General features: G+C 44.3%; 1 protein-coding gene across 3 annotated transcripts in view; it reads right to left on the bottom strand.

Annotated features, from left to right (window-relative positions):
* COL26A1 (collagen type XXVI alpha 1 chain) overlaps window positions 1-14525 on the bottom strand; it is a 221085-nt gene extending 206560 nt beyond the window's left edge. For all 3 annotated transcript variants that reach the window (XM_084650887.1, XM_084650889.1, XM_084650888.1), the window contains exon 1: window positions 14317-14525. In XM_084650887.1, the coding sequence (XP_084507013.1) occupies window positions 14317-14468 (152 nt within the window). In that variant the 5' untranslated portion in view covers window positions 14469-14525. The remainder of the gene's footprint in view (window positions 1-14316) is intronic.
* Window positions 14526-21087: the final 6562 nt, after the last annotated feature.

The following is a 21087-nucleotide window of genomic DNA, read 5'->3' as shown; positions in this document are numbered from 1 at the left end:
CAGAATAGGGGAGCTACCGTAAAGAACGGGACGGCTGTTTCTGTAACTGCGGTTAATCCATTTCTAGTGGCAAGAACGGATGCTTTCAACCAGCAGCAGCTTTACTGCACTAATCCCAGCAATACCCTCTGCAGCCGTGGGTCTGCTCCAATGAGGAAGGCTAGGAGACTCCATCGCTTTTGTAGCGCCTCTTTCCTCAAAGAAATATTAAAATGGGGTCCTGGAATGAAGTAAAGGAGTGAGGTCTAGTAGCCACTGAGTTACAATGTGATTTTAATAAAGATTTAGCCTTTTCAAGGTGCTTTTATCCACACTGAGAAAAAGCCTCAATAATCGAAAGGCCATTTAACTGTAATGCAATCATGACAACTTCCTTTGTACTGGTCAGTGATTAGATGCATATGTGATTGTACCCCACCAGCAGCCCACTTCTCACCTTTCTGTGTACAGTGTAGTCCTGCTCTTACCCTTGGGATACTGCGTTGGTTATAGTGCCACAAAAAATGGCATTCAGAGGGGCTGACCTACAGCAGTCCCAAACTCATGCCAGTAAAACCCTTCTACCATGCTATCAGATTCAGAGTTATACTGTATATTAGGGGCTTGAGTCTCCTTTCACTTACACCAACATCACGCTTGACATCTGCAGACTCCTTTACCCTGGTGTAAAACGGGAATAAAATAAAATCCAGCCCCTATAGCTGGAGGGTGTTGTGTTAGTTACAGTTAAGGCACACTCAGAGCTGCAATTAAAGGCCTTTTCAGATTATAGGCTTCCAAACTTTCCATCTTTTGGGATGAAATTTTCCAGCCCTGGTTTCTGGCCAATGGTGGTTTTAAAAAACAAAAACAAAAGCAGCAAACCCAGTTCAGCCATTTGAGAAAGGAGAGAGTAAGCCGGGGGGGGGGGGGGGGGGGGCGGTTTGAAACATAAACTGGATGGGGAGGGGAAAAAACAAGGAGCCAAAACAGGTGGCACCAGTGGTTGAGGTAGGGCAGTGCAGCAGAGAATCCCTGCCTCACGCAGTGGGCTATTGTAAGGTGGAACAAACCCCTTTGCATTTTTTGATTGTTTTAGGCTGCTTTTTTGTGTTAACAGATAATGAATTCAAGTTTGCTTTCTTGCTTGCTTATTTTTTTAAAAAAGCAGGCAATTCCACACAAAACAACTAAGTTAAAAGAAGATTAAGGTTGCTAAGTGAAGCATTCAAATCGCAGGAAGTGTCAAAGTAAAGGCTGCAGAGACAACACTCAACTCTGCCTCTCAGTGCAGCTGTATGATCATATACCATTATTGCCACAGAAGGCCACCTCAGTCTGTGGGCTGGCTGGACAAAACATACACTGAAAGAGGTAGGGAGAGATCCATGTCTCATTCGGGGCCAAACACTATTTGCAACTGCACCTGATGTAAATCTAGAATAAATCCATTCAAGTCTGTGGATTTATTCCAAGTTCACACTGATGAATCTGAAACCAGAATTCGGTCTTCAGTGACTAGCCTTGACCGTGTACAGTGAAGAAGATGAGGGCACTCATTTAACAGCGAGAACAGAATTTTAAAAATATATTTAATAAATTAGTTTTGATTTTAACGTTGATTGCCAAGTAGTCATTTTTCTTGTGCACCCTTCCTCACTTCGCCTTGCCATAGGTTTTTAAAATGTCACACCCTTGCCTCATTTACTGTGCATGATCCACTCAACATGCTGAATGAGCCAGGGCCCTTCTGAAATTACATGATAGCATGTTAAAGACGATGCTGCACAAGGCCAGAGATAAGGTTGCACATGAAAGCTTAGCTGTGCTGTTTGCCGACTTTTGAATACCTCACTTAAAAACCTTAATAGTCTTTTCATGTAGGTTTTTGGGGGTTGTTTTTTGCATGGAATATATCTATCAGTAGTGAGTGAAGCAAAATGCAGCCACCTATATGGCAAACAGAGCAGCCGTTTGACAGCTCAAAGCAATACGACAAGCAGTTTAGGAAAGGAAAAAAGAGTAAGCTTGCTATACCCAACTGAAATTGCAGAACAGCCGAGTTAGTATTTGTCACTCAGTAATATTAGCATTGAGCATAAATTAGTGGTTGCGATAGGCTGTAACGCAGCCTATGCTGTAACAAATGGGATGAATTTAAATAGGATATTTCTCTTCCCCACCCCCCCATCATATAGTGCAGACCCCATACGTAGAAGCATAATAGACTAAAGCTTTGCCAAACAAAATCTGAGAACAGGTGCAGGCTGAAAGAGGTTTCTCTTTCTTTTAACATAATTAGTTCCTGTGGCTCTCTGTTAGTACTAGCCTCAAACAATGTGGGGGAACATGGAATTCAAACCAAATGCTAGTGTTTAATTTCCAACATCAGGTACAGCACAGCTGATGTAAATGCCCCCACAAAGTGAATTTTGGCTCCTGAGCCCACAGGATGAAAACTCAGATGCAGAGCAAAGATATAAACCAAAGTGCACTAAATTAAAGACATCAAATTCTCGGGCTGGCCTAATCCACAAGTTAGCAGAAGCGTTTGGTACCAAGCAGCTTGACTTCTGGTTGCTTTCCGCTCATGAACTAGCATTTAGACAGAAGTTAGGAAGTATCCAACTTCTTTTATTACAGCATTTCCACCTTCCCATTATGAAAATCAGCTCTTCTACAGGTTTCAGAGTAGCAGCCATGTTAGTCTGTATCAGCAAAAAGAACATTTATTTGAGCATAAGCTTTTGTGGGTTACAGCCCACTTCATCGGATGCATTGAATGGAACATATAGTAAGAAGATATAGATATAGATATATATATATATATATAGATATAGATATATATATACACACACACACACACACACACACACACACACAGAAGGTGGAATTTGCCATACAGATTGTAAGAGTCTAATTAATTAAGATGAGTTATCAGCAGGAGAGAAAAAAACACTTTTGTAGTGATAATCAAGATGGCCCATTTAGACAGTTGACAAGAACATGGGGAAATAGATTCAATATGTGTAATGACCCAGCCACTCCCAGTCTCTATTCAAGCCCAAGTTAATGGTATCTAGTTTGCATATTAATTCAAGCTCAGCAGTTTCTTGTTGGAGTCCGTTTTTGAAGCTTTTCTGTTGCAGAATTGCCACCCTTAAGTCTTTTACTGAGCAGCCAGAGAGGTTGAAGTGTTCTCCTACTGGTTTTTGAATGTTATGATTCCTGATGTCAGATTTGTGTACATTTATTCTTTTGCATAGAGACTGACGGTTTGGCCAACGTACATGGCAGAGGGGCATTGCTGGCACATGATGGCATATATCACACTGGTAGATGTGCAGGTGAACGAGCCCCTGATGGCATTACTAATGTGATGAGGACCTATGACAGTATCACTTGAATAAGTATGTGGACAGCGTTGGCATCAGGCTTTGTTGCAAGGATAGGTTCCTGGGTTAGTGGTTCTGCTGTGTGGTTGCTGGAGAGTATTTGCTTCAGGTTGGGGGGCTGTCTATAAGCGAGGACTGGTCTGTCTCCCTTTAAGCTGGAAATCAAACTTCTGACCATATAAGTTGGCTGATCTAGGAGCTGCTTTGAAAGCCTCACAGATGCCAGTAACCACCTGGAATGAGCTCACAGATGTAATTATAGAGTCTTCGATTGTTGCAGAGGGCTTTACCCAAGCAAATAGATACGTTGCTGTAGTTTTTGTGACAGCTTCCAACAGGCCTGCCCCTTGCAGATCTTCAGAAGAGATTTTAGCAGTCTTTTTAATTACACTAACAGAACCAAAATATTTTTGTTGATTGGCAAAGCAGAGTTCTATTATTTCAGCATGTGCTGTATAGTCATTCAAAAATATATCTGTAGGGTTACAAGTCTAAGGGATTTGCACTTAGTTATAGAAAAGTACTCTTTGTGATATATATTAGTGGTTTACAGTAACATGAGCTCACAAGACAGTGTGACAATTCAGATTAACCTGATTGGCTCCAATGCCATGCCGCATACTGCAATGAGAATATATTTTGTTGCAGGTTATGTTAATTTACAGCAGCACTGGGCCAAGTACTGTAAGATCCTGCCAGACCAAATTGCCCCATGTGTGCTCATTTCCCCCCCCCCCCAACATGCTACAACACACGGGAACTTTGCAAAAATATGTTTGACTTCACATGGCTCCACATACCAAAACTAATTCTCATCTATTCCAGATTCAACAAAGGCAGCCAATGCAGGACTGCCTATCACTGTGGCACATTTTAATGCAAAGGTGATACGCTTTCACTCAGCACTCTCCTGCCAAGAGTCAGCTTCCATCAGCATGTAACACACAGAGGCTTCCCAGGTGCATGATAGACTTCAGAAGGATTGCCACAACTCACACTGGTTCACATGCTTCTGTACTGCTTCCACAGCTGGGAGAAATTCCACTGTGCCATCTTCTTCCCTGGATCACTCCAGCCAGAGTCCTTCCTAGTCAGCACCACCTGATTCTTCTCTTTCTCTGCTGGATCTCTCTGCTTGACCTACTAACTGAAGCCTTCTATGCATAGGTCAGGTGGAAAGTAACTCCCACAATATACGCCACATCAAGAGACGGGGGGGGGGGGGAGAAAAAGAGGGTTCCCCCACAAGTCCTCCTGTTTGCCAGGCACAGTTGCAGGAAAGGAAACAAGGAGTATGTTCACATCTATACTAGAAATCATTTAATATATTAATTTAGCATAGAATTTTATATTTATAAAGGGTGTGTGGGAGGAGGGTGTGTGTATGTATACACACACACCCCCACACCCTTTTAGGGCCTAGTGGCTTCCAGCCAACAACCTTACCACACCTGAATGAATTCACTCTCATAGCCATGCCTAGAGTGAAGGATTCCAATTTTACATATGGGGTAACCAAGACAGAGGGGAAATCCTGATTCCCAGACTTCTGGGACAGCCACTGTGTTAGATATTTATGGGAGCCCATTATCCTCTAGGTGGGCAGAAAAAAATAAGTCTCATTGGCCACCTTGTTGACTGGATAAATGGCAAAAAGACCCAGGTCAGTTTAGCTCATCTGTGTGAAGATCCAAACTCCTCTGCCATTCTCAAAAGCCAAGGCAATTTGGCCAACTAGGCATTGTCACAATGCCTTTTAGATAGCACTTCATTTGTAATGAAAAAGGTGCTGGGGCCAGAGCTCAAGCTATTTTTTTACTTTCATAATGGATGCAGCCAGCCCAGAGGTCCGGGGAGAAGAACTGCCAAGCCTAGAGGTGCCAGGGCTCAGCTCTGTTCTTAGACTTTAGAAGTACTGCATGTTAAAACAAAATACCGAGATTAGGTTAACCAAGGAATTTAACTCCCTCCTCATTAGTGTCTAGTTTAGTGGGAAGAAAAGGAGTACTTGTGGCACCTTAGAGACTAACCAATTTATTTGAGCATAAGTTTTCGTGAGCTACAGCTCACTTCATCGGATGCATACTGTGGAAAGCGGTAGAAGATCTTTTTATTTTTTTAGTTTAGTAGGGTTTTCCCATGTTGAAACTGTGAAGCCTAAGTGTATCAAGTTTTCCCTCTATGTTGTCAGTGTCAGACAAGCTGACAGCTCAGTTCACAGAGTCCCTGCAGTGTCAGCCTTAAATTCGTTAAAAAACAATAACAGTGTAAAAATTCCCTCAAGGAAGCCGCAGTGACCGCCAACTAAGTAACGTTTGCCCAGAGATATGCAATACTGAGTGACAAGAGCTCGCCAATGTTGTTGCGTGCCAAACATTCTTTAAGGGGAAGATTTTCAAGAGATCAGAACTACTGTGCCAAGTTGTTTTAAAAAATCTGGCCCCAGTTGTGGGTGTAGAGCCCTTCTGAAAATTTTTTAGCTTTCCTCTATCTAAGCTGACTACGGGAATTAAAATAACTGACCAAGACTCAAACTATACCTTGAATGAAGCCAAGCCAAGCATAAGCAACCAAGACAACTGGCCTTAAGAAAAACCTGGAGCAGAACAACCCTTGGAGAGCAGGGAAGGGGACAGTGATTCCAGAGGAAACTGAACAAGAGTCCCAGCAGCTGATATGCACTGAAAAAAGTCAAGACCACCCATGCCAAAGAGGAAAGGAATCACCTTCCCCAAAGAGACACACAGGCAATAGAGCATTACTCATGCTGGGAGTCCATCACACATCTACTCCCAAGAAGTAGAACCCAGTAGCATTGTCACCAACTAAACCTTCAAAAAGGAGTTTGGATTTTCACACAGAAGAGCTAAACTGATCTGGGTCAGGGTCACGACCCTGCTGCATTTAGAACAACGAGAGGAAAGAGTTAGAAACCTCCGAGTTTAATAAGGACTGAATAGCACGCAACGAAGACAAACTTCTACCCTTCCTTTCAGAGTCACCACATCTCACCAGGCTACCAAGCGATGTGACACCAGACCAATGGAAAACCCAACTTAGAGACATTATGTCACCAGAACAGACTCCTTGGGCAAATGACATTGTTAGCTGCTTCCACAAGCAGCTGCCTTGATCATTAGCCTTTTTCACGATTAAGAAAAGCAATTCAACCAAGCTGAAGAACCTCAACACCAGCTCCTTGGACAGACATATGAGCACAAGCTTGAAGAGTGCTCAGCACTCACTGGGAGAAGGTAGAGAGGAGCAGAGCAGGTACTCAGCAACAGCTGGTACTACGAGCTGAAGACAGCATATAAGTTCCTGTGCCACACTCTGACCTAATGACTCCATCCCTGCACCTCACAAGAGCGATGCAAGACGCAGGACTGGAGGTAAAGAAGAGACAGAGCAGCCACCGAGGTGCTCAGCATCCAGTCTCAGAATCTAAATAAATGTAAGGGGACTGCTGCCCCCTTACTAACATTCAGTGGGGGTGTTTTGGTTGGCTAGCTCCCAGTACTAAAATGGGAAGGGTCTATGAGAAACCAGGACCCTGAGACTGATAGTCCCCAGGAACAATGGGGAGAGGCCAATGCTCCAGGTCAGCCTGAATGACAGGGCAGGCAGGCTAATCAGGGAGTCAGGAGGCCAGGGATGTCCCGTCCTCCGTGTGAGCTGGAATTGCCTGGGTCAGACAGAGTGGGAGCCGAGCTAAGGAGAAAGCAGGGGCCCAAACTGAGCTGGGGAGCAGAGCTGGGCCAGATCCAGAGGGACCAGAAAAGCAGCCCAGAGAGAGCAGACCCTATCCTGAGAGCAGAGCTGCAGCCCCAAAGCCAGAGGCTCAGCCCAAAAAGAGCAGACTTGCCCTGGGAGCAGAGCTGCAGCAACCAGAGGCAGAGGGGCCAGAGAAGCAGCCCAGAAAGCAGGTCAGTGCTGGGAACAGAGTCACAGAAGCATCCTGCAGAGCAGGCCTGTCCTGGGAGCAGGGCTGCAGCAACCAGAGGCAGAGGGGCCAGAGAAGCAGCCCAGGAAGCAGGTCAGTGCTGGGAACAGAGTCACAGAAGCATCCTGCAGAGCAGGCCTGTTCTGGGAGCAGGGCTGCAGCAACCAGAGGCAGAGGGGCCAGAGAAGCAGCCCAAGGAGCTGGAGGCAGAGCAGCAGCAGCCGTGCAGAGACCGAGTGGTGTAGCTGGGGCTGGAGCCGTCAGGAGCTGGGTGCGGAGAGCAGCTGGGGAGACCGAGGGGGACCCTGGGCAGCAGGCCCAGCACAGGGAGACGCCTCAGCCATGAGGCTCTGCAGGCCAGGCTTGGATCATAACCCCGACAGGGCGGGGGCAACACTGGGAAGAAGGGTCCTACCACTTAGAGCCTGAGAGCGCGTGGCCACCACCAGAGCAAGTGTCCAACCCAGAGCATCCCTGCAGCACGGCCAGGGCCGGAGCAGGAGGCCTGGGACTTACAAGGAACAGACTGAACTGCCCTGACGTTCCAGAGATGCTGTTTGTGATGTTCCCTGCCACAGGGCGGGTTGATGTGTTTCCTTTAACCTTTCCCATTATTCCTTATTCTTTTTAAAATTAATTGTTGATTAAATAACTTGCATTTGCTTTAACTTGTATGTAATGGTCAGAGAAGTGCCCAGTACAGAGAGAGTACCCCGGAGTGGGGACACCCTAGCACCTGTCCTAGGTGACCACAGCAGGGTTGGGGGTTGAGCCCCCCAGGAATCCTGGGCCCAGCCTTGTTGTGGTTACGAGGACTCTGCCAGACAGGAGAGTGGAAGGGGAGTCCTCAAGGGCAGGGAGGCCACTGGGTAAAAGAAGTGGGAGCGAGGACTCAGATCCTTTCACTAGCCCACTTCACCGGTGTAGTGCAGAAGCCAGGAAAGTTCCCCACAATAGCAGGACTATTCCCCCACTTACATAAGACTCCATGGAGCCATTTTATGAAGTGAGTAGAAGGGAGTCAGTTCCTACTGCCCGAGCTGAAGTAAAGCCAGTGTGCTACCCTACAGATAACCAGATGCTTGGAGTGGACAATCACCTACCACCCCCCTGGTGTGGGGCAGCCCTGTAGACATCCTGTATGCCCTGTTCTTATACTTCCCTCTCCCCATTCACAGAATCCAGCCCACAATTTCTTCACAAGAGAAGAAACAATTAATCAAGTTCCTTCCTGATGTAATGACATGGACTGCCATGGAGTTGGACCAGGGATGAACGATCACAGACACCCCAGGACCAAGTGAACTTCAATACTATCTATTCAGTCCCCAAAAGATGTCCACACAGCAGGTGAAAATATCATACCAGCAACAGAGACACGTTATTTTGTACAGATGTGTGTTTATTAGCTATTTTAGGGTTATTGAAACATCATAATGTCCGGTTTCAGAGTAACAGCCGTGTTAGTCTGTATTCGCAAAAAGAAAAGGAGTACTTGTGGCACCTTAGAGACTAACCAATTTATTTGAGCATGAGCTTTCGCTCACGAAAGCTCATGCTCAAATAAATTGGTTAGTCTCTAAGGTGCCACAAGTACTCCTTTTCTTTTTATCATAATGTCCTACACTAAAGTTATTAATTCTGCTGCTCCTGTCACTTGGTTATTTGTGTTTCCCTCTTATTATTGGCTCATCATTTCTATAGTATCTTTATTGTGACATACCCCATTCAGAAAGAGATACAAAGCCCAAGGTTCCTCTTTCCATACCTGCACATGAAAGAACAGCTCAAGGGCTGAAGCTTACAAGAATGGGACTCAAAAGATCCTGGCCCTGCCACAGACTCACCAGCGGATTGTGTTACAAGGAAGGTTATGCAATCTCTATGCGTGTCCAGTACTACTCACCTACTTCACAGCCATGAGGCAAGAGTCAGTCTATTAATGTATGTGATGTGCTTGGACAGCCTGATGAAAGGCTAGCTCTGTAGAGAAGCAAAGAAATAACGTCTCAACCCAGTTTCACAGAGGCAGGAGAAGCTATGCATGGGTTAGACACACTGGAGCCCTGACTGTGCATAGCCAAGATTAGAACTGAATGTATACATTTCCATATGATAGCATGGAGTAGCCCCAGGGTACTTTACACTAACATTAAAAAAGGGTGTAGTTATTCAGCTCTATTCCTTTGCCCCCAGCAAAACGGAGTCATGCCTAGAGCTCTCTCAGAATGCACGTACCAGCTGCAGTCTATAGATGGTCAGAGTAGTGCTCAGCCTATAGAGTGCTCATCTCTCCCTCAAAGAGTTTGCTGTGATGGTGGAACACTAGGAGTTTTGAAAGCTGGCTGTTAGGATATTCAAACTGAGCTTCCCAAACCTTTTCAACTAATGTCCCATGGTTTCACTGAATAGTTTATGGGACGTGCAGGGCTGGCATTAGCGGATAGCAAGCGGGGCAATTACCTGAGGCCCCATGTCACAGGAGGCCTGCAAAGCTGTTATATGATTGGGCTCCGGTTCCTTAGTTTCTGCCCTATGCCCCAGCAAGTCTAATGCTGACCCTGGGGACATGGAAAAGAGATCCTCCTATCCTGAACATCACACAGCTGCCTTCAATAGATGCCTCAACACCATCCCTCCTGTGGGCCTCTACAGAAAAGTCCTTCTTGAAGGAAAATAATTGTTTCCCTTCGTTTCTAAAGCTTGAGGAAGCTCGACACCTCTGAACACTAGGCTCAAAAAGTGTTTCACATTAGGCACCTAAATATCAGTGGCCACTTTCAGATATTCAGCCCTAAATCACTGCACAAGTTACACCTTCATCTAGTTCTATTCCTTTGCTTCTATGTGTATATTCATTTTAATAGTAGAAAAAAAATGTAATATCAAACCAGAACTTCAAGTACATTATTCAATTTCATAAGTTGTGACCTGGAGGGCTAGACCAAGTGGTGCCCCAGGCAAGGCCCCCCTCCTTCTATTTGTTAAACTTTTGAATACCTTATTTTTATTGCATTTGTAGCCCTCTTCATGATTTCAATGCACAATTTGCATGCATGATTTGTCTGCCATATAAGAGGATACATTTGCATGCTAGGATCTGCAAGTCCGGCACCCCAGGAGGTCACCTGCCCCCTATATCTGGCCATGGGGGCAGTGTTTTTACTGTTGCTCTTAGGTGTTATGGTAATACACCCATCCACAACCATCATCTTCATTTTATAGTTGCACCTAAAGGCCCTACATCAGATGATGGCTCCACTGTGCAAGGCATTGTGTAAATTTGTAGTAAAAGATAAATCTGATCTAATAAGCAGGAACTGAGATTTTAGAGATAACTAGGCCTAGGTTGCTAGCTTTAGGTATTGTAAAATTTAGTGCTGTATTGATTGTTAGACGCTTCATACAATCCAGATACACACGGCCTAGCACCTTTATCCCAGAAGCTCAACCCAAACATCAAGCCTGAGCGGACAAGGCTCTAAGTGCCATCCACTCACGTAAAAATGAGAGTTGGGGGATTTCATCACCTCTCAAGAGGAAGTCCCTGAATTGCCACAACACCCTTTGCATGAGGTAAGGGCTATCTGACAGATGGGGAAAACTGAAGTGTCTTTACCAAGACACACAATAGGACTAGAGCCCAGGAATCCCAGAACCCAGTGTTCTACTCTAGCCACTAAAACCCACAACCAACTAATAAACCATACTCACTTAAGATGCCCTTCCTTTGCCTATTCTGAGAGGCTAGTTTGACCCCAAGAGACATCTTTTATCTTTTCCTTTGCCCTAGCAAGGCCCAAATGAACAGAATATTAAGTACATGCCTGAGTGCTTTACTGAAGATGGATAGACTTGGACAAATGCTTGAATGGCTGTCAAATTGGAACCTAAATCTCTTTTCTCCCATGCAAGTTTGCACCCATATAATCCTGGAGCAATGCATCAGTCACATTATTTAATATTGTACTGTTCTTTATTTTAGGCTACGTTCTCGTGGCTTAGCACTACTCTTATCATTGCTGTTTTTAAATCTCTAATACCATTTGTTACATTTGAAGCCTACAAATATCAACAAATGCAGGTTTTCAGAAAAAACAAACAAACAAAGTGATTGAAAAGGCAAGACAGGCCTATTATTTTAGTTAAGAAAAGCAGGAGTGCCCCATCTCCTTCTCCCACCCATACGTGTTTCTACTGCTCCAACGCCTTTTCCTTAGTGCGGGAGAATGAAATGTACATGGAAGGAAGTTATTCATCAAACAATTAGAAAGCCAAGACAGTAGGAGTTTTCCTAAATGAACATGATTTAGTGGAACAACAAAAGGAAAAAAACAGTGTCTGGAATTCCAATGCCATTCCTACATCTCCATGCTCTTGCAGTTAAATTTGTTAGACCATTTTAGTCATCTTCCACATAAAGCCCCAGCATGGAATACAAAAGTCAGAGGAAGGCTAAAGTTGCCATGTTGTACTGATACAGGAAACTAGTGCAGGAGGGCTCAATGGCTTGGCAATAAGCTAAAGATCCCTTTTACTGCTTGGTTTCCTGTTTGAGTATAAACCAAGTAGTTTGTGACCAACAGCTCTTGCCACATGATAGACATTTGCCATCTCTGGAGAGATGCAGTCCCTGGGATCTGCAGTAGCTCAGCACCAGGCTCTTGGGGGCTATACTCCAGTCCCTGAGCAGCCATGCATTCAGACTACAAACATATCACCACAAATGTAGCAGTCTTAGTAGAGACCCCAACTGCTGAATGACTCAAGGGTCTCAGACACCACAGCAGTATAAAAACCCAGATAGATAGGTTGACAAGTCAGGAACGGAACCTACATCGCAAGTCCCCACAACATGTTGATCCATTAGACCACAGCTATCCCAACCTAAATTTCACATTAAGAAACAAGTCTCCCAAAACAATCCCAACATTAGAGATCATCAAAAATTTTCCCAATGGAAAAAGTAGTTTTGTCAGAGCAGATGCTTTCCATAGTACAATGTCGATTTCAACCAGAGAGTTATTTTCCAAAGGGAGATGCTAAATGAGAAATCTAATTTCAAAAATGTAAAACACCCACACCTTTTTTTTTGTAATCAAAATGAATTAACCGTTTCAGATTTGAAACTTTTTAATGCATGAAACGGTTCGATATTGTGACTCGCTGTCCCACTTTCCAACAGGAACTAGTTTTGAAGGGTCAAAATTTCCCATTGGCTGAATATGCCATTTCTGGAACAGTTCCACATAAATGTTTCTTAATAATGTTATATTAGTTCTATTCAGCATAGTTGCAGTTGTGTTGGTCCTAGGATAGAAGAGAGTCATGTCATGGAGAAACATGTCTCTTACATTAGTTCCATAATTTTATATTAGGTTTGTCCTGTAATTTTACATTTACAAACACAGAGTAAGACATGTTCCCTGCCCTGCCATGCTTACAGTCATGCGTGTCAATGCTTTTGGGGGTGGGGGCACTGATCCAAGCCTATAATACAGGCTGCAAAAAGGCTGCTGCAGCCTACCCTGCTTTAAAGCCAGGATAAACGACATGGGTAGGAGCTCCTTTTTACACTAGTGTTAACTCATCCGCACTCAGGATTTGCACTGGCACAGCAAAGAGAAAAGCAGGGTTTACAAATGCTGAATGTTTACCACTCGTGCTCTGATTTTAAGGGGTTAACAGATACAATACTGAATTTTAAAAAGTGATTTAAATCAAGATACTTTTGAAAGCCTCCTAAGCCACTTTGGGTTACTGTGCAGAGCTACTCATTCATTTGAACAGCTGTTTTACTTCTAGAGAAGCTTAGAGAGAAAGGGGGAGGGGGACACAAATCTAAACTGTTTTCTCTGTTAAAGCAGCAAGACGTAATAAATTAACGGTGATTTACATTAAATTCATGTGAAACTGTTTCAGGGTTTGTTTTGCTTTACCTGGAGACTGGTTCCCCTTTGAACGCTGTAACCCTTGTATAAAATCTGTAATTAGGGTTTTTCTTTGTTGAGCTGAACAACCCAGGACTATAATGGTTCCCTCTACTGGCATAACATGTTACATTTCAGTCATTTTTAAAGCTACGGTTCCGTGTAGCCTAGTGGACACAGTCTGGGGATATCAGAAGACTGTGGTTCCAAACCCTTTTGGGGTTATGTTTTCATTCAGAATTCCTCAACGCCTGGTTTGAGGGTCTTGTTTACGGTGCCCAAGTCCTCAGTTTAATTAGAATCAATTAGTCTTTGTTTAGGAAGCCCTAACAGGTATGACGTTTCTTAGGGTGCATAAAAATGCACCATGCGCTTTTGCAAGACAGGATGAGTCAAAAGAAAAGGGGGACTTGTGGCACCTTAGAGACCAACTAATTTATTTGAGCATAAGCTTTGGTGAGCTACAGCTCCCTTAGTCGCCCTAAAGAATCTCCTGTTTTCCTTGGCCATTTAAACCTGGTCTCTTGGGGCAGTTGAGCAGGGCTGATTTTAACAAGAACTTGGCTTTTCTGGTACATGTTGAATGATGTTGATCAGATCAGCTAAATGCTCAGCTTCTCGGGTCCCCAGCGAGTAGGAGACCCACCTCGGGGGGCTCCCTCTGGGATGGGCTGCCTCCTACTGGCTAGTCTGGGGGACGGGGACAGAAAGGCTTTTTAACAGAGGAGTTTCTACTCTCTACTGCCAATGCATCAGCTTGCTGGGGAGACACCAAAAGCCGCATTTTTTAGATGCCCAGCGGGAGATAACCCCCAGCCACAGGGGTCACAGGGGACACTTGAGCGTTGTAGAAGTCGGTGCTTCCCCATGGGGGCGGGTACAGTCGCCGGAGAAAGTTTCCATTCAACGGGGACTCACGTTTCCCCGAGAGAGAGAAGGGGGTCGCCGCCCCCCGGTGGACGTGGCCCTTGCTCCCGCCCTGCCGCTCAGTGCGGGACGAGGCGAACGCCCCCGGGCCCGCCGCCGCCGGAGGAGGAGGAGGAGGCGGCCGCCGGGCGGGTTTACTCACCGGCGGCTGGCGAAGCCGCTGCCCGCGGATCCTGCGCCCGGCTCGGGATAGCTGTGCTGCAGCGTGGAGGCTGGGAACGGATAGAGGAAACCGGTCCCTAGGGTACATCCAAGGAAACAGCCCCACCAGGGCAGGAAGAGAGCCAGGTTCATCTCTGCGGCAACAAATACAACCGAGAGGCGGACTGGGGGGGGGGGGGTCACAGTGACATGCGATAGCCGGGGTGGAGGGGGGGGGGACGCGTGAGAATTTGGGGTTCGAGGGGCCGGAGCTCCCCGCAGGGCACCGATGGCGAGCTGCTGCTGCTGCTGCTCCTGGCTTTTAAAGGGAAGTCAAGCCCTCTCTGCGAGCTAAGCCCTGGCGGCAGCCTTTTCAAATTTGGTGAGGTTGGTGCAGTTCCGTCAAAGGGGGCGTGGGGTTTCTCCATTAACCCTTGGAGGACGTGGCCAGAGACCCCCGCGGCTCCGGCGCTTCCCTTGCGAGAGGCGGCTGCCGGGCTGAACGCGCGCACACGTGCTGAGGATCGCGGTGGAGTTGAGCCTTGCAAGGGAAAGGGAGAACAGACGGGTCCACCTGGACCCGGCCAGAGCCGGATTGGTTTTGGACCCAGCCAACCCCTCACATTTGCACTGCCTAAACGGAGAACAAGCCTAGCTCTCCCTGTTCGTCCCCCCAAAAAAACTTCCCCCACCCCACCCCCCGGCAACAGTATCACCGAAACCCAGGTTCGGCTCATTTGTGGCCCCAAGTACCCAAATTCTGATGCTTAAACAGAGAACAAGTGGGGGGGGGCGCACACACACAGACACCCCCCAAAGCACAAAACTCTGGATCTGGCACCTTGATCCCAACAACCCATCCTTCGTCCAAACTTCTGTTTGAGCGAAGAATAAGGTAGCCAGTCCTGTACTTTAATAATCTGGACTCTAAATTTCCCCAGCACAGCAAAAACTAACAAATCTCTCTGATTCTGAACCTGGATCCTGCCAAGTTTTAGCTGCAAACCCAGCTTGTGCCCTCAGAGTACAGAAAAGTGTTGCTTCTAATATTCCTCCAGAGCGGTCAGGACCCCAAGCACACCCCGATCCAAGGAAACTGCAAGATCTCTGATTTGGTATCGGTACCCTGCTGGATCCAGCTAATTTCTGAATGCAACACCCCCACACACACACACACACATTATTTTCCTCCTCCACAACAGGATAATCCAAATCCCAATGAATCATGGTACAAGGAACCTCTCAGAGGCAGGGGATCAAACAAGGTTTTTGCAGCACCGTTGTACCAGGATGCCTTGGGACCTGGGCTTTTTAGGTGAAGTTGGAGCAGTGCTTCTATATTGTGATTGGGAAATTGCAGGGCAAATTGGGAAATTGCAGGGCACATGCCGTTAAAAATTCCCAGATTTGGGGAAATTTCCCAGGATATAGAAGCACTGAGTTGGAGTAGTTTAACTTGATCTCCCTGTAGGCCGCAAGATTGGAGAGCTTGGGAGAACCCAGCTTTTATCCAGACCTGCTATCTCGGTTTCAGTGGCTCAGGTGCCACGGCCCCAGGGTGTCTGACCCTTTCCATCCACGCTTCAAATAACTATGTGATTAATGGCCGCCTGTGACTTTTTTCAGGTGGATATGCTCATTTGTACCTCGCCTGTCTTTTGTGTTTTGGGGTAGGGAAGCACTACTGAGAAACTTGGAAAGTTTCTTCTCTACAGTCCTTTCCTGTTTATAATAGAGATTTTTGTGAACCCCCTTCATGATTGGGGGGGTGGAGGATAGCTCAGTGGTTTGAGCATTGGCCTGCTAAACCCAGGGTTGTGAGTTCAATCCTTGAGGGGGCCATTTAGGGATCTGGGAGAAAAATTGGGGATTGGCCCTGCTTTGAGCAGCGGGTTGAACTAGATGACCTCCTGAGGTCCCTTCCAACCCTGATCTTCTATGTGCTTCTGATCAAACACCCTGCAATTTTATTGCACATTGGCAAGACTGTTAAATGCGAGTCTCAATAAACTTCCTTCCACTGGTTGAAGAAAAACCTCAAAATATTGCCTGTTGAAATCTACCTCAGTGGCAGCACAGTGGAACGGGCCTTTGTGTTCAGACTAAGAATCTGGTACTAAATAGCATCTCTTCTGAGTATTTATTATTTGTGTAGACCTGAACAAGAGGTCTCTGTCCCGAAAACCTTACAGCCAAAGTCAAATGCTGCAAATGTTTACGAATAGAGCATAATGCTTACACCAAGCGTCCCAATGACTTCAGCATTTCTGTGGATGTATGTTAGAGATTATTTTCCCCTCTCAATGCCCGCATAAACTCAGCAGCACAACCACCCAAGTTATAAACTAATGTTTCAGGTCATAAACCAGCCACTAACTGCGTGGAATTAGGAATGTTGTTGTACCCCTGTTGGTCTCAGGAGGTGAGAGTTATGAGGTAGGTGAGATAATATCTTTTATTGGACTAAATTCTGTTGGTGAGAGAGACAAGCTTTCAAAGTCCACAGGGCTCTTCTTTTCCAGGTTTTCTCTCCCCCGCTCCCCCATTTGTGCTGGAAATGGCCCACCTTGATTATCATACACATTGTAAGGAGAGTGATCACTTTAGATAAGCTATTACCAGCAGGAGAGTGGGGTGGGGGGAGAGAAAACCTTTTGTAGTGATAAACACCCATTTTTTCATGGTCTTTGTGTATAAAAACATCTTTTGTATTTTCCACAGTATGCATCCGATGAAGTGAGCTGTAGCGCACAAAAACTTATGCTCAAATAAATTGGTTAGTCTCTAAGGTGCCACAAGTACTCCTTTTCTTCTATTATGGGTAAATTGTTCCCTAGTTGTCCACTACAGGAATCCAGCCACCTTTGTTTGAAGTATGTGATACCAGCCACTGTCAGACAGAACACTGAACTAGAAAGATGACTGGTCTCATCTGGTGTGGCAATTTCTGTGTTCCCATTCTTTTAAAATAAGTTTACTTGCTGTGTTACCTTACTAAACTTTCTTATAATAGTGTACTGCTATATTGCATACTTCCCGCTCATTAATATTAAGATTCTTTATACCTGAAGGTAAATATCCAATGGCTAGAAACTGAAATTGGACAAATTCAGACTACAAATAAAGCATATGTTTTTAACACTGAATGTAATTAAACATTGGAGTAATTTACCTCGGGAGGTTGTATATTCTGTCACTTGAAATCTTTTAAATTCAAGACTGGTTGTTTTTTCTAAAAAATCTGCTCTAGTTCAACCAGAAGTTATGGGTTTGATGCAGGAATCACTGGGTAAAGACTAGATCATCATGGTCCCTTCTGACCTTAAAAATGTATTACATACAGACTTTGGTATTGATTTGGTTAGTATTTATTCAGGTCAATAAATCTTACTGCAGACTGAAGTCAGTATCTGCTTAGCATCTACTACTGAATTTCTTATGATCAATTGAAACAATGCTGCCCAGAGAATTAAACTTGGGAACATTAGCTTAATGGTGGATACATGGGCAGGATTGTTTTTTGCAACCCATCAGAATCACCATACATTACTCCTGGCTGCCATAATTAACTCTCTCCATGAATGAGCAAGTCCCCAAGGTGGCTTTGGAAGTTTATGTTTTGATAAAAGAGGTGTATTGGCCACAGGTAAACTATTTAGGTTGCTAGAAACAAATTAACCACCATTTTAAAAAACTGGCTTTACTGTTCATGAAAGATACCAGATTGACAGCTCTTGAATTTGAAGTTCCCAGGGCCTGACTGTCCTTTCATTTATATCAGCTATAGACATTTACCAGCTATAGACAGTTCTGGTCATCCCAAATCAAACAACACAGTATTCAGGGTGGAGGTGTTTTACTACTTTATATAATGGAATGATCATCTCATTATTTTATATTCCATTGTTTATACATCCTAACATTTACCTTGTCTTTTTCACATCAGCACTACACAATGAGTAGGTGTTTTCATTCCACTAGTCACAAATAAACTCAGGTCTCTTTTCCAAGTAGTCAGACATCAGGGATGTGGATAAATAGTTCATATCGTTCCTTCCAATGTGCACTTGTCAACACTGAATTTCATCTGCCATGGTGTTGCCCACTCATCTGGCTTTGTTAGATACCTGTGAAGTTCCTCACAATTTTCTAGTCTTTACTATACTAAACAATTTTTTGTCATCTGCATATTTGGCCACCTCAGTCTTCATTGACTCTTCAGTGTTTAATATATTATTGTTCATGATCTTGGTCTTAGTACAGGACCTTAGGATATCCCCTCTCCTTGCTGTGCCAGGATAAGTATTCCAGAAGGTGGGAGTCTAGCAAATTATGACATTAGCCCTCTGCAGTAAGCTAGTATTATCTCCATTTTACAGATTGAGAAACTGAGACAGAGAAGTCAAGTGACTTTCCCAAGGTCACCAAGTTTCCTTCCTTAGTGTCCCCCTTCCCAGCTCTGACACCACAATCATTTTCCTGAAATTCCAAGAGTTAGAGGCAGAATGAAGAGAAGAACTTGGATGGCCTGACTCCTATTATTCTCGCACTAATCTTTAAATCATACTTGCCCTCTTTGCTGTGTGGATGATCTAAGATGAGACTGAAGAATTAGCTTCCAGGATGTTTTTGGAAAGAAGGAGAAAGAGTAATATCTACTGTATGGGGAGAATTAAATATGACATTTAATGTTTAGTCCTTTGGATATGCGTAATGTAATCACATGCAATAGCAGTAATAAATGAATATTTTTTCTCCCCATGGTGCTTACGAGTGCTACATATCCTAACAATTTCTCAAAACTATGTTGATAAATTGGAAACACAGTGATGGAGGCAACGAAGACAGCCAACAAAAATATAATTCATTCACTTTATCAGGGAGATTAACTACGAGGAGAGAAGCCCTGAAATATGAACAGCCCTGTTCTTACAAACCAGACACACTATATTACAAGAGATAAAGCTACACATTTTTGAAAAGAGTATTAAACATATAGATGAAACATATGCTTATGCAACCACGGCTACATATATTTTTTGGAAATATTTAACTACCTCTGTTCGAGAAGAAGAGGGTGTTGCATACTGGAAAAAATAGTAGTACAGAGGACTGAGTGAAGAACAGCAAGAACAGAATGGAAGAAAAGGCCAGATTCTGAACTCATTGTCCCCTCCAAGTCCATTGACTTCAGTGGAGTTACTTCTCATTTACAATGCTGTGAGAGCAGAATATGGCCCCAGAATTTCAGGAGTTACACACAGATGTTTTCTATCCTTCCTATGATTGTAAAAGTCACTAACTACTTGGGGGACAGCTGAATTTCGCTGGAGACCATGGAAAGAATTGTGAATAAGCTTTATAGCGACTGCTCCTTGGATCATGTCAGTGAGTTTTTCCATGTAGACACTAGAAAGAAAGCAAAGCAAAAAACAGCCTTGCTTCATTTGGTAAAACCTTATGGAGATTTAGAATTATGAAGCGTCCTTTTGAAGTTAGAAAGGAGTCAGATAAGAAGCCAATCTAAAAACGAAAATGCTTGGAATAAAGTCCTTCCAGTGTGGAACACAGATAATATCATTAAATGACATAAGTGGGCCACTCAAGTACCATCTGACAGTTAAAGTAGATAGACAAAGGTTTGATAGCAATAAGATCTTAGGCAGATCTCTATGGTAAATTAAGATGCAAGATTACCAGGGTTATTACAGTGCACTTAGTGTAGGGTGTTATTTCCTACTACTCTTACTGTACATAGCATGTTGTGGGCTTGATCCTGAAGACATTACTCAGGCAAAACTCTTATTGATCTCAGAGGGGAGTTCTGCTTGAATGAGGAGTTTCACGTCAGGCCTTCTATCTGAACAATCTTTCTAACAGGATTGTCACTCTGTCCTTGTGTCACTTTGAAGCCTACAAAAACAATGAGGAGTCCTGTGGCACCTTAAAGACTAACAGATTTATTTGGGCATAAGCTTTCATGGGTAAAAAACCGGACAGTCTCTACGTAAAAGAATAAATGGACACAAATCAGACATCAGGAATGGTAACTTACAAAAGCCAGGAGGAGAACACTTCAGTCTCTCTGGACATTCAATAACAGATTTAAAAGTAGCCATCCTTCAACAAAAAAACCTTCAAAAACAGACTTTAAAGAGAAACTGCAGAGCTACAATTCATTTGCAAACTTAACTCCATTAATTTGGGCTTGAATAGGGACTAGGAGTGGCTGGCTCATTACAAAAGCAATTTTCCCTCTCTTGGTATTGACACCCCCTCATCAATTATTGGGAGTGGACCACATCCATCCTGACTGAATTGGCCTGGTCAACACTGGTTCTCCACTTGTAAAGTAACTCCCTTCTCTTTATGTGCCAGTATATTTATGCCTGTATCTGTAATTTTCACTCCATGCATCTGAAGAAGTGGGTTTTTTTTAACCCACGAAAGCTTATGCCCAAATAAATCTGTTAGTCTTTAAGGTGCCACCAGCCTCATCATTGTTTTTGTGGATACAAACTAGCACGGCTACCCCTCTGATACTTTGAAGCCTCAAATGTCTATTGAGTCAGTGTGAAGCAAAGGAAACATCTACAAGCATGGATTTGCCATCTGTTGCCATCCAATTTTTATGTTGTCAGCCATTTTCACTTCAAAAAGTACCAGTAGTAAAGGTAAAAAACTGGACAAGATTCATTCCGAAGCATAATTCAGCAAATGGAATACTGGTTGGCTCAAAAGATCAATGGGATGTTTGTTAACAGCCAACCCA

This window comes from Lepidochelys olivacea, assembly GCF_965140295.1.
Source record: "Lepidochelys olivacea isolate rLepOli2 genome assembly, chromosome: 17".
Lineage (NCBI taxonomy): Eukaryota > Metazoa > Chordata > Testudines > Cheloniidae > Lepidochelys > Lepidochelys olivacea.
This window is presented reverse-complemented; position numbering and strand designations above follow the sequence as displayed.